The sequence below is a fragment of the Eschrichtius robustus genome, chromosome 15 (assembly GCF_028021215.1).
Source record: "Eschrichtius robustus isolate mEscRob2 chromosome 15, mEscRob2.pri, whole genome shotgun sequence".
NCBI classification, from domain to species: domain Eukaryota; kingdom Metazoa; phylum Chordata; class Mammalia; order Artiodactyla; family Eschrichtiidae; genus Eschrichtius; species Eschrichtius robustus.
The window spans coordinates 86,684,406-86,697,790 of record NC_090838.1 but is presented as its reverse complement, the minus strand read 5'-3'; the positions used below and the strand labels follow the sequence as shown (position 1 = coordinate 86,697,790).

The following is a 13,385-nucleotide window of genomic DNA, read 5'->3' as shown; positions in this document are numbered from 1 at the left end:
CCCCACAGCTGAACTCCTTCTTTAAGTAATAGTTTTATTGGACTGCAACATACGAACAGAACACAGACCGTAAGTGTGTGCTCAGTGGGTTTCCACAAGTCGAACACACGTAAAACCAGCACCCAGATCAAGAAATGAGGGAGTTCCCTGGTGGTCCAGTGGTTAGGACGCAGCGCTTTCACTGCCAGGGCCCAGGTTCAGTGCCTGGTTGGTGAACTAAGGTTCCCGCGAGCCACGTGGTGCGGCCGAATGAAAAGAAAAAAAAAGAAGAAGAAATGAGACGTGAGCAGAGCCTGCCCGCCACCCCACCCCCTGCCAGGTGTCCCTGTTTTTGTCCTTAATGTAAGTGAAATCATACACATGTATCCTGTTGGAACTGGCTTCTTTCACACAGCCCTGTGAGGCTCACCCGTGCTGCCGGATGGAGTCGTGGCTCATCCACATTCGTTCCGCGTGGGCTTGAGATGGGTGGGTGGAGCCCAGCCCCTCTGTCCATTCTAGTGGCGGATCGGTGCTGCTCGTCCGCCTCTCTTTCCTCGTACGTCGTACGTGTGTGCCCGGGAGTAGGACTGCCGGGCCGTGGGGTGGGCATACGAGCATCCGTATCTTTAGGAGGTCTCGCCAGGCAGTGGGCCGACGTAGGTGTACGCGTCCTTGTCCCCGCCAGCTGTGTGGGAGCGTCTCCCCTCCTTCCCATGTTTGCCCTTCTAGTATGTGATGCTGCTGCCTGATGCTGCTTGTTTCCCTTTTTGTTGAATCAAGAGCCTCTTGCCTTGTTGATTCCTCTGATTTTCTCGAATAAGAAAATCAACAAGGCCCCTGCTTCAGGTACCACCTACCCTCCTGGCTTGGAGGAGGCCATTCCCACCTCCGTTCCCCACCAACTGGGAGCCCCCCCTGCACCCACGTTGAGGCCACGGTGGCCGCAGGCCCTGGGGAAGTTGCAGGGGTGCCTTCAGCACCGCTCAGGTGGGGCTCAGTCCTGCTTCCCCCAGGTACTTCCTTAGGGAAACATCATTTCCGAGGGCTGCCTGTCCCCGATGTCCTGTTCTTCGTTTCCCCCTGAGGTCGTCCCAAGGATGGGGGCAGGGGCGCCCGTGGGGACCCTCCAGCAGTGTTGTTACCAGAGGGCATTTCTCCTCTACGGAGCCGCTTCCAGCCCACGTGTTTTCCTTCGTGTTCCTTCAGTTTCCGCCGGCTTCAGGACCTCTCCTTAGCTTCCCCCGGTGCTGGCTTTCCGCGGGAAATCGGGACTGTGGGCCACATCTGAGTCCATGCCAGGGGCTGCCTTCTGCTGTCCACGGGGGCAAAAAGTGTGTGAAGCCTCGAGGAAGATGTAACCCTCCACCCCTTCTCCCATCGCCCCTCTCCAGCCTCTCCTGGCCACTGCCACCCCTAGCCCTGTCCTCTACTCTCTACTTCCCTCCTGTCTTCTTTTTACTCACTCCAGCCCTCAAGGACCCATGAAAATCAGAGCCCCAAACATTAGCGTCTGAAATCCCCATTAGAGGTCTTCACTCCTGAAGAGTGGAGACACCAGCTCCGTCCTGAGTGAATCAGTTAGGACTGTTTGGTGCTAGACTTAGGAGCCCAGCTCAGACGGACTGAAGAAGCCAAAGGGACTTTATCGGCTGAGCCGACCAACCCACTGACTGCACGGGTCCGGGGGCCGGAGGCTTCAGGCAGGGCGGGCTCTGGGTGTTGTCAGGGCTCTACCTCTGCTTGCTTCATCCTCCAGGCTGCCCCACAAAGAGGCAGGATGGCCACCAGCGACAGGGGGGTCACCTCCCACCTGATCAGTGGTCCTGCTGGAAAGGCACACACTCTACTGGTAGCTCCAGCCAAGACCCCGAGGCCACCTCTCAGTGGCTCAAGCACAGGGACTGATGGGCCAGGCCTGGCTCACGTGCCCACCCTGGGAGCCGGGATTTGGGCCGGGTGTGGTGGGTGAGGGTTTCTCCAAAGGAAAGTCACGGGATGCTGGCTGAAAAAAAAAAACAACAACAAAACTTGGCCTCACCAAGCCCCGGTCACCCGCCTTCCACCACCCTACATGGGCTGAAAGATCATAATGCTGCAAAGGAAGGAAAAGGCGACGGTCTGTGCAAAAGAGGTTGAACAGTCCCTATCTCTGTGTAGCACAAATATATAGAGGAAAAAAGTAAGACGATAAATACTACTATGCTAGCCTCTGAAGTTACCACTTTTTTTTTTTTTAATTAATTTATTTATTTTTGGCTGTGTTGGGTCTTCGTTTCTGCGCGAGGGCTTCCTCTAGTTGCGGCAAGTGGGGGCCACTCTTCATCGCGGTGCGCGGGCCTCTCACCATCACGGCCTCTCTTGTTGCGGAGCACAGGCTCCAGACGCGCAGGCTCAGTAGTTGTGGCACGCGGGCCTAGTTGCTCCGCGGCATGTGGGATCTTCCCAGACCAGGGCTCGAACCCGTGTCCCTTGCTTGCATTGGCAGGCAGATTCTCAACCACTGCGCCACCAGGGAAGCCTCACCACTTTTTTTAAAAAATGATTTTTTCTTTTTGCTTATTTTTAAACTTTCCCATCTTGCATGTTTTATTACTTCTAAAATAAATAATAAATGCTATAAACCAAAGGAGAAAGCCAAAGTTCCCCACGTGGCTCTCCCCTGTTCACATCTCAGTGTGTGTCCTGCCCCTCCCTGCGCCCACCCTGGGGACTTCAATCCCCCTGCCCCGGCCCAGGGTGGTACATCCCCTCAGTCTCTCTCGCCCCTTCTCTCACAGGCAGCTTCGACGCCAGCTCAGCCTCGTGATCATTGCCCGGCTGCTGGACCAGCAAGAGACGCTCCCTCTCTGGCAAGAGGAGGCCCAGGTGAGTCTCTGCCTCAGCATCCGCTGGGGAAGCCCGGCCGGCTCCTCCCGCTGCTTTTCCCAAAGGTTGGGAGCCTCAGGCCAGCGGAGTCAAGGTGAGTGGAATTTTCTGCTCACATTCTTGCATTCGACGGTTACTTTTTGCATGCCTACTATGTGCTCGGCACTGAGGATAGAGCAGTCAGCTGGGAGCAGGTATTACTTTTTCAAAAATTGTGGTAAAATATACATAACATAAAAGTTACCATTTTAACTTTTTTTTTTTACCATCTTAACAATTCTAAGGGCAGAGTTCTAACCGTTTTGAAGTGTGCAGTTCCACAGTCTTGCGCAACCACTGCCACCATCTACCTCCAGAACTTTTTCATCCTCCCAGACAGAAACTCTGCACCCGCTGAACACTAACTCCCATTCCCTCTTCCCCAGCCCCTGCTTGTATAACTTTTTATAGGTGGAAAAACAATAAAGGTGAAAATGAACACTACTAAATTAACCCTGCTCGCTCCCAGTGACCCTTCTGCCCCATGTCAGGCATTCTTGGGGCAGCAGGGGAGGAAGTGCCTTCTTTCCTCTGCCCTCTGCTCTCCAAAAAGCTCCGACTGCAACCTCCTTGCAGCTCAGAGAGCAGTAGTTCAGGGGCCCTGGGGGCAGCATGGGTCACAGCCAGCCCAAGGGTGGGTGGCAGAGGGGTTGAGAATGCTCTCACCGGCCTCCCCCCGCCCCAAGGGCCTCCCTGGAACCCCAGAAGAGCTGCCGGGTACAGCTGAGCCGTCTTGCAGCACGAGACAGGCAAGGCAGTCCCGGTGAAAGGCTGCGTCTCTAGTCACTGGAGGCGCACCAGGCAAGCCCGCGGCCAGAGTGCTGAGAGAATGTTCTGGACCCTCCTGGGGCGGGTGGACCATATATGGCTGAGTCTAAGAGGCCACGATCGCAGGGCGGGAGCTCAGAAAGGTGACCGCTTGGGTTGGCTCATCCAAGCAGGCCCGGCCTGGCTTTGCCCCGGCTGCCCCCTCTGCCTTCCATGCTTTCCCCAAGACTTAGGACGGCGTGAGCGTCTTCTCACCCCAGTTCCAGCTGAAGTGTCACCTTCTCCAGGAGGCGTTTGCTGACCACCCAATCCAAAAAGTGCCCTGGCACCATCACACTCTTTGAAAGTATTTGAAAGTGCTCACCTCCTGATATTTTTTCTTTGTTCAGGGTCTGTGTACACACACACACACACACACACACACACACACACACACACACACACACACACACACACACACACACACACACACACACACACACACACACACACGGCATCCGCAGCTCCTTGAGTACAGGGACCAAACGGTTCCTGCTCACTACTGCCCGTCAGCTCCTAGCACAGTACCTGACACACACACGACCTCAGCACACACGTGTGGGCTGAAGGAACCGGAGGCTGAGTTCCCGGGTGTGCAAAGGAAGGTTCCCCAGGCAGAGACCTTGGGAGGGCAGGAGGGGAGGGTGGCCTGCTCAGGGGTCACTTCGCAGGGGAGGGTGGCCTGCTCAGGGGTCACTTCACAAAGGTGAGAGCCTGATGACAGAACATCTCTGCGAGAAAGAGAACAGAGGAGCCAAACAGGGGCGGGGCAGGCAGAGATGCAGCAGCGAGGACAAGACAGAGTGATCCCAGGAGGCTCCGGCGGGGGGTGGGGCAGCCTGGTAGAGAGGCTTTGGCGTTGACCCGAGTGCGGCCACCGAGCTCCTTGGAGAACCAAACACGTGTCAGCGGAGCGGAGGTGAGAGGCCAGAGCGTTGAGATCAGGAAAGGCAGGACTGGCTGCACGTGGTGGGTGGGAGTAGCCACCGTCCGTCCGGCAGCACTTGGCAGCGATCAGGAAAACACAGGCTGGCTCGAGCATGAGGGTCAGTTCAAGGCTTGGGGTTTTGTTTTGATTTGTTTTTTATTAGCCAGAGCCTACGCAGGGGAGAGTGCGGGGAGCGTGATGAGGGCCAGAGAGTGGCGAGGGGAGTGGCGTGGGGGAAGAGCTGGGTGGTCTGCCCTGGCGGGGACCTGGAGGGGAGGCGAGTGAGCGGGGCTGGTGGGGGAGGAGGGCCGGGGGGATGCCTCCCCCAGGGAGAGCTGGCGTGGGAGCTCCCAGCCTGTCTGGGGCGAGTCCAGGCCTGCCCCTGTGGGTCCCAGCTCCAGGGCTGTCCCACCACACCTGTCACCCACCTGCCCGCGTGCCCGCCGTGCGTTCGTGAGACCCCAGCCGAGCGCCTCCTGTGTGCCAGGCTCTGCACCAGGAGACGACCTCGGAGGAGAGGGTGTGAGCGAGGCAGGCCGAAGGCCCGGTGACTAACTCTGCCCCGGGGGCAGCGAAATGGCTTCCAGAGCCGTCCTGAGCCAGGTCTCGAAGGGTGCGTCAGTGCTCGTGCCGCAGGAAGGAGCGGGGCGGCAGGCGGGCCGAGCGGCCCAGGCAAAGCTGCGCCAGACCCGCGGCGGCTCGAGGGGCAGACGGGCAGCTCGGGCCTGCCCACTGTCCTCCTGATGTGCTTCCCCGTCCCCACTGCAAGCCCGCGGCTGCTGCACGGCCTCCTGCCAGGTCTCTGGGCCGCAGGCGCTCCCCTTTCCAGTCCGGCCTGCCAGGCGGCTCCTTAGGAGACACGCCTTCAGAGGGCCACCTTGGCCCTGCAGCCGTCCACGTCAAGCCCCCACGCCCCGCTTTCCCCACTCCTCCTCAACCACGTGGCTGCCAGGGCTGCCTGGGCCCTCCTCGCGGGCCAGCCCAGCCACCCTCTGCACGTTGCTTTGCGCCTGGGGCACTTCTTCCTTTCCACCCGTTACATCCCAACCGAAGTGGTGGCTCTAAGGTGCTGCAGAGCATGGCTGAGCCCCGGTGCGGTACAGATGGGGAAACGGAGGCAGGCAGGGCTAGGAGACTTCTCAGGGTCACACAGTGGGAAAGCCGTGGAGCCAGGATTCAAACCCAGGTGCCCTGACTGCAGAGTCCGTGCCTGGGACCCCTGCAGTGTGCCGTCTCTGCTTCTCCAGCCCCTTCCTTGGATCCTGTTGTGGTGACAGCCTGGACCACACGTGCTGCTTCAGCTGAGGTGCCCGGCTGGTCCCTTGAGCTTTGGTCCTGGCTGGCAGATAGGAGGACAAGGGCCGACCCTTCCTTCATCCATGCATAAGTGCTTGATAAACCTTAGCAATTGATTCACCGTGAAGGGGACTTCAGGGGTTGAGAATTGGCTCGTAGAAGGAGAGGATCTGGGGTGAGTGTCCAGGCAGGGGGTTCTCAGGGCACCGCTGGGCAGGAGGAGTCCCCGATGCCTGGATTGCTTGGTTCTCCATCTCGGGCTGCAGCCTGAGGCCCCAGGAGCAGGAGCAGGTGCTGAGGAACTGAGTTTGAGGGACAGGACTTCTGTAGGTGGTCGGGATGCAACGACCCCACGGCTTGCATCTTCCAGGAGAGTCTCAGGGTCAAACTGCTTCCTTCCTGTTGTTCCTGCGAATCATGGGAATATCCCAGAAACAGCAGGGTTTTGGCCCCAGGCACCAGTGTGCTCCAGACACGGCTCAGGGCACTGAAGATACAGCCCTGAACAGCATTCAGTCTCCTTCCCTCATGAAACTCAGCGGGAGACAGACACAGGCACCAAGAGAGAAGTAAATCTTTGGCATTCCAGATGGTGATAAGTGCTATGGAGAAAAATAATGCCAGATAAAGAGGAGGGGGAGTGTTGGGGGGGATGCTGTTTTATAGGGGTGAACAGAGAAGGGGACATTTGAGCACCGACCTAAAGGAGTCACGCAGGTTTCTTGGGGAAAAGCATTCCGGGCAGAGGGAACAGCCAGTGCAAAGGCACTGGGGCAGGCAAAGGCCTCTTAGGTTGGAGGCAAAAGGAGAGGCCGGTGTGGCTGAAGCAGAGGGCTGAGGGTGGAGTAGGAGGAGCTGAGGTCAGAGAGGTAAGTGGGAACTCAGGTGGGGGCTTGACTTTCATGCCAAAGTGGAGAGCCACTGGAAGGTTTTGATAAGAGGAGGGACATAATCTGACTTATAAAATTTTTTACAATTACACTGGCTGCTGTGTTGAGACTGGACTGTTGCGGGTGGAAGGAAGCAATTGCAGTAATCCTGGCAACAGCTGATGGTGGTTTGGCCTGGGGAGATGGCGGCGCACGCAGGTGGCGAGCAGTGGTGAGATTCTAGGTGTATTTCCCAAGTACAGCCAGCGGGATGCGGAATGGGAGAGAAAGGAGGCGAGGAGGCCTCCAAGACCTATGCAGCTGGCAGGATGGAGAAGCCCTTTACCGAGACAGGGGAGACACAGGTGTAACAGGTTTGGCGAGAAATCGGGAGTTCCTTTCTTATCCCAGGCCACCTCTTACAACACAGCAAGCCTGCTTTGTCAAGCCATGCCTTCCAGTTTGGAGTTTGGAAAACACGGGCTTCGAATGGCCAGAATCAAGGGAGGCAAAGTCTTGCATCTACTATGGAAAGGCCAGCTGCAGACCTGACCTGCCATTCATTCATTTGTGCATTTAACAAATGCTTATTAAGCATATACAGTAGTCCCTGCTATCCGTGGGGGATACAGTCCAAGATATCTAGTGGGTGCCTGAAATGGTGGATAGTACTGAAACCTATATATGCTATGTTTTTTTCCTATACATACCTACCAATGATAAAGTTTAATTTATAAATTAGGCACAGTAAAAAATTAATAACAATAACTAATAATGAAATAGAACAATTATAACAATATACTGCAATAAAAGCTATGTGAGTGTGGTCTCTCCCCATCAGAATATCTTATTGTATACATTTGATGCCTTTTTCATCATAACTAAGCCCTTATCACGCAGTGTGACCATAACTTTTACATTTTGAGCTGCAGTAGCAAAAACCAGCATGGGTTTCTTTTTCCTTCTTCACAATTTCACGGATAGGAGATTTGTTCTCACTGTAGATCTTAGCAACCTCAGCACATGATTTTTCTCCCTTCCTTCTAAAGTCAAGAACTCTCACCTTGTCACTTACAGGAAGCGCTTTAAGCCTTCTCTTTGGCACAGCTGAATTGCCAACATCACTGCCCTTGTGCGTTGGGACCATTATTAAGTAAAATAAGGGTCACTTGAGCACAAGAACACAAGCACTGCAGTACTGCGCCAGTCAATCTGGTAACTGAGACGACCACCAGGTGACTAACGGGGTAGGATCCGCTGGGCACAGGGACATTCACAGCCAGGGAGGAACGGAGCAGGACTGCGCGAGATTTCATCACGCTACTCAGAAGGGCGCGCGCGATTGGAAACTTACAAACTGTTTATTTCTGGAATTTTCCACTTCATATTTTCGGATCTCGGTCGACCACGGGTATCTGAAACCGTAGAAAGTGAAACTTCGGATAAGGGGGCGCAACTGTGCCATGTGCCACGTGCTGTGCAAGGCTCTGCAGTGACCAAAACTGCCCTCACGGAGCTTACGTTCTAGTGAGGGGCAGGGGACAGATAATAATAAACATAACAAACAAGAAAATTACATAGCATGTCAGAAGGTGATAAGTGCTTGGGAAACAAAAGTCGTGCAGGGAAGGGGATTAGCAAGAGCAGGTGCTTGCTGCTGGGTAGATGGGTGGGCGCCTCACTGGGAAGGTGGGCCCGGAGGAAGGCTGGAAGGCGGAGGGGGCAGCTGTGCAGTGTCCGGTCAGAAGGCCCAGGCAGGGCACAGGCTCCGGGGAACAACAGGGGCCACCCGGGGCCTCGCAGACATTTAAGATGCTGGCCGTCTCCGCTGGGCCAATAGAAGCAGCTGCCGGGGTCTGAGCACAGGAGGGACCGCTGTGTGGACAGTTGCCTCGCTGGAACTGTCTGCCGCCTCTTGCCGGACAAACCGACAAGGCCAGCGGAGGCCTGCCTTTTTGGGTGATCATTTGCTTCTTGCCTGGGGATGTCTCTCCTAACAGGCTGAGTGTTTGCAGAGACGGCTCCCAGCGGTGGGGGTAAAGTGGGGAGGCATGCTGGTCAGAGCCTGGCCCTGCTGGGACCCACGCAGCCCAAATAAGTCCTGACCGCGGAGAAGGGTGTGTCTCCCGGGGAGGGGATGACTGCGGCTGCCAGAGCTGGGAACAAAAGAGAAAAAGCAATCAGAAGGCAGCAGCTTGCTGTGCTGAGCAGAGCGAAGCTGTTTTCACGGAGTGAGAGGAAAACCGTGGGAGCAGCCAGCCGCTGCTGTGTGCTCCCCGGCCCAGCCCGGCCCGCCCAGGGCTCCTGGCAGGGAGGGTCCCAGCTGGGGCGGGGCTGCCTGCCGAAGGGCTGCTTCTGGGGGCGTGGGCTGCAGGCTGCAGAGCCCGCTCCTGTGCTTGCACAGCTGTGAGCCCGGAGCAGGCGGGGCTGTTTTGGAAACTATCACCAGACTTGGAAGGCCTGAGCGAGGCAGCACAGCTCTGGTTTTGGTGAAGCTCCAGATGGTGCCTCTCTTCGCCCAGAACCTTCCCCCCTCTCTCTCCCTGCCTCCTGCCCTCCCTCTCTTCGATCAGACGCTAGGCCAAGAAGCCCTGGCCCCCTTCCAGGAGCCGAGGCCCCGGGCCTGACTCCTAGCCCTCACTCAGCCCAGCTGCTCTTGTGGGCTTTCTAAGCCTGTGGCTGGCGGAGGTGCTGAGCAGGTGTCTGCGGGCGAGTCAGGGGGAGGAAGCCAGGTGTGCCAGGCAGGGCTGGGCTCGGGCAGGGAGCTGGCCCAGAGGCTTAGCCCTCGCCCTTTGGGCCAGCCTCCACCTGCTACATCTAAAGACATGGTGCCTCTGTGAACTCCCCTGGCCCAGCTCTTTCCTTCTGCATCCTCCCTCCCCAGGGTTACAGGTGGCCTCAGAGGGGCCCAGGGCTCAGAGACTGACCCCCGGCCGTGAGTTAGCTCTGGGGCAGCTGGTGGTCCTTGCTGGGGCTCAGCCGAGGCTGCCCAAACCAGGTGCAGGGGCTGGGTGGGAAGGAGTGGCTGGATGCAGACACCTGGACTTAGGCAGGCCACGTGCCCCCATTTGTTCAGAGATGGGGGGTAGGGCAGCTAGCAGATTGAGTGATATAATACATTAACCAAAGGGCAATGTGTGCACCTCGCGGGGAATCCCATTCCAACAAAACAACTGCATGAGGACATTTTTGAGACAATCAGAGAAAAGTGAACACAGGTGTTTGATCGTGTAAGGAATTCTTGGTAATTTTGTTGGGCAAGAGAATGATGTGATTATGTTGGGGAAAAACTCCTTATCCTTTTCTGTTTGAAGCTCTTTGTGGGTAAAATGATACGGTGTTTGGATTTGCTTTGAAATTCTCTGGAAGGAAAAAAGGCGGAGGGGGCCTGGGGGTGATGAGTGCAGCCATCATTCACGTTCACACAGATGGGTATGGAGGTAGTTCTCAACCTCTCCTCTTTCAGGAGTGTTGAAAACGCCCGTGGTAACAAGTTAAATGACAAGAGAGGACCAGCGGGCCTGAGCAGCAGCTCAGGGTGGGAAGGTCTTGTCCGGTGGCAGAGGAGACCCTCTTCTGGTCTTGGTTCTTCTAAGCCCTGAGTGTCTGCTCAGTCCCGGGATGTGGGTTGAGTCCTCCTCGTTCACTTGTCTAAAGGATGCATGCCCTGTGAGCGTGAGAGCCTCTTCTCCCGGGAAGAAGGGGTGTGTTTGTCTCCACTTCACAGATGGGGACAGGCTCCGAGAGGCCACACGGCTCCCAAGGGAAAAGGTGCCCCCAGGTCGTGGAGCCAATGGTCTGGCTCCAGAGCCTAGGCTCTGACCCATGCCTGCCAGCCGGGGTGTCCCGGCCATGCGTCCCCAAAGTGCCCCAAGCACTCGTGAGTTATGGCCCCCCTTCTCTCCCCAGCTGTCCTCGCTCAGCCATCTCCTGAGCCTCATGAGGCCATCAACCCTGGGGCAGTACCTGGGCCCTGAGACCATGCCGCCCGGCCAGGAGCAGCAGCCAAAGGCCAGTGCCCAGCTAGACTACAAGGTGAGCACCCAGCCCCTGCCCACCTCCTCCAAGGCGCCGCCACCCCAGGGTAGCAGGGAAGCCTGGGCTGTCCACAGGGCACAGCCTGGGGGCCTTTAAGGCTGCCAGTCCTGAAAGCCCGGGGCCTCGGAGCAGAGCCCAGCCAGCTACTCCCGCCCGTCTCCACAGAGCCTGTGCCCCTCATGGAGGCGCAGTGGGCACGGGCGTGCAGGCTGTGAGTTTCGCTGTGTCCTTTGTGGCCTGGCGTGGCTTTGTCAGCTGCGTTAGAGAGGACGCAGGAGATGAAGTGCTGGCGAGGGGAGTGGCGTGGGAAGGGAGTGCCCTAAAGGAGAAGCACAGGGAATGTTCAGATGCAAGAGGCCCCTTGTTTGCTGCGAGTGGAGCTGGGTCCAGCTCCCTGTTCCTGTTCCCTGTGGTCCTCACTGAGGCCGAGTCCTTGGCCTTCCCCCAGTTCTTCCTAATTGACTTTCCAGACGTCGCCCAGCTTTCCTGAAAGCTATGCTTTGGCGGGAGTCAGGGGCAACAAGGTACCCCAGAGCCTGCCGGTTGTGGGGCTTGGAATGGTCAGGCCTGTGGCCCCTGGGGTGAATGTCAAGCAGGGGTGGCGGTGTAGGGGCTTCAGCCTGGGAGTCCCAAGCCTGGCTCCCTGGGGAGTTGGGGGGTAGAGCTCAGTGAGCTCCCCCATCCCTGGGGACTCAGGGATGAAGGATGCAGATAGGCATCTTGCTAATTTAGGAAGGCGGTAGTTCCAAAAGCTCACCCAGGGGTTGGTTGGATGTTGACATCCAGAAGGCCAGCCTTTGGGCATCATTCTGCAAATCAGATAAGTGAATTAATTACTTAATGAATACAAATGAACTGTTAAGAAGATATGATAACCCCCAGGTGTACGCTCCTCTCCTGGAACTCGCAGCAAAGGTTATCTCTCAGTCGTGCCTAATGTCAGTGAGTTTACGTGAGCTGTCCCCGGGCCCTGTTCCCCTTTGCCGGCTATTTCCCGTGAAACTGGAGCTCGTTACGGAGGCTAAGTCTGGGTGTTCCGGGGGCTCTGGAACAGAGGTGGGGTCAGCCCCTGGGGGTGGTCTGTCTGAGCAGGACACAGGTGGGCAGGCCCCAGGTCTGGGCTGGGGGAAGGGAAAAAGAGAGAAGAAGAAGGGGAGGGGCAAGAGAGAAAAGAGGACACTTGTGTCTGGTCTGGCCAAGGAAGAGCTGCCCTCCAGGCCCCTGGGGCCACCCCTGGACCTCGCCTCACAGTCTGGTAGCACATGTGCCTTCAACAGCCTGGGGAGAGAGGGGAGTAAGCGGGCAGAGGGTATCCTTTTATATTTGAGGACTGTTCTCATGCATGCAAAGGAGGCTGTGAAGTGTCAACCCCGGTCGGCTGCATATTGGAAATGACCCATTTGGCCTGGAAACACGAGGGGCCGGCGTGTCTCGGCCGGGTGCTGGTCCAGGGCAGCAAAAGAGGCAAGTGAGGCCCAGGCAGCTCTTAGATGCCTTTGCTGCAGCTCGAGCCCACTGGGATTGATGCTGGTCTGAGGTAGCCAAGAGCAGAGAAGGGACGGGGAGGGGTGGGGCTGGTGCGGGCACACGGGCAGCAGTCTGCACAGCAACGTGGAGCACCCTATATCCCCCTGGGCCGCGTACTGTCCAGACGGGGAGGGGCCGGGTGGGGCAGACGACGGGACTCCCGCAGCCCAGCCCCACTCCCCGCTGAACCCACTGACTCCTCATTAGGGCCCAGGCGTGTTTCATCTTCAAAGATGATCGGGCTACTCACCAGCCAAAAAGAGCAGCGGCGTCATCTGCCCTGTTTTACAGGGAGTGGTGGTCTGGGCTGGCCGAGCCTTTTATCCCTAGAGCTCGCAGTCTTTGCCTTCTTTCTGCTTGGAGTGCGGCGGGGAAATTAAGGCCGGAGTGAGGCTGGCCTGAGGCGACCCAGCCTGGAGGAAATGGGGACAGGCCTTTCCCAGCGTTTGGGGCAGCCCTGCTGGACCCTATCCCTTGGGGCAGCCCTGCTGGGCCCCGCCCCCAGGCCCCTCACTCCTGTCTGGGAGATTTCCTGCCAAGACTGCTGGGTCGCAGCCCTCCTCCAGCTCTTCAGATAAACACTTCTGCCAGCCTCCGCTCCCTCCCCCACCCCTCCTCCTGTCTCTGCCTGGGGCCTTGGCCCAGGCTCCTCCTTCCCCCGGGAAGCTCCCAGCCTTCTTCCCACCCTGGTCCTGCCTTCCCCGGAGGCTGGGTGCTCCGTGCCCAGGGTGTGACTCTCTCTCCTCACTGATCCCATGGCTTTGCAGTTGTCCATCGACTTGTCTGTCTCCCCAGCTAGACTGTGGGCACAGCTGGTGTCTCAGCATCGCGTGCTGTGTTGGGCGCTAGATGGTTGAATGAGGGCACAAATGAATGAATGCAATTGTAATTCTCCCGCTCTGAACTCTCTCCTTCCAGCCCATTCTGGCCCTCCCACCCCTCTGCTGGAAACCGCCCTCCCTCTGGATGCCCTCAGACCAGCCTCTGTGTATAGGCCCCCTTGTCTCTTAATGTCCTTGTTTCATTAAGGCTAC

At 57.4% G+C, this 13,385-nt stretch overlaps 1 protein-coding gene across 1 annotated transcript in view; it reads left to right on the top strand.

Annotated features, from left to right (window-relative positions):
• The window catches only part of FAM178B (family with sequence similarity 178 member B), a 99,740-nt gene that overhangs the window by 73,027 nt on the left and 13,328 nt on the right, over positions 1-13,385 (top strand). The window contains 2 exon segments of the mRNA XM_068564177.1: positions 2,760-2,847; positions 10,696-10,821. Of these exon segments, the coding sequence (XP_068420278.1) occupies positions 2,760-2,847; positions 10,696-10,821 (214 nt within the window).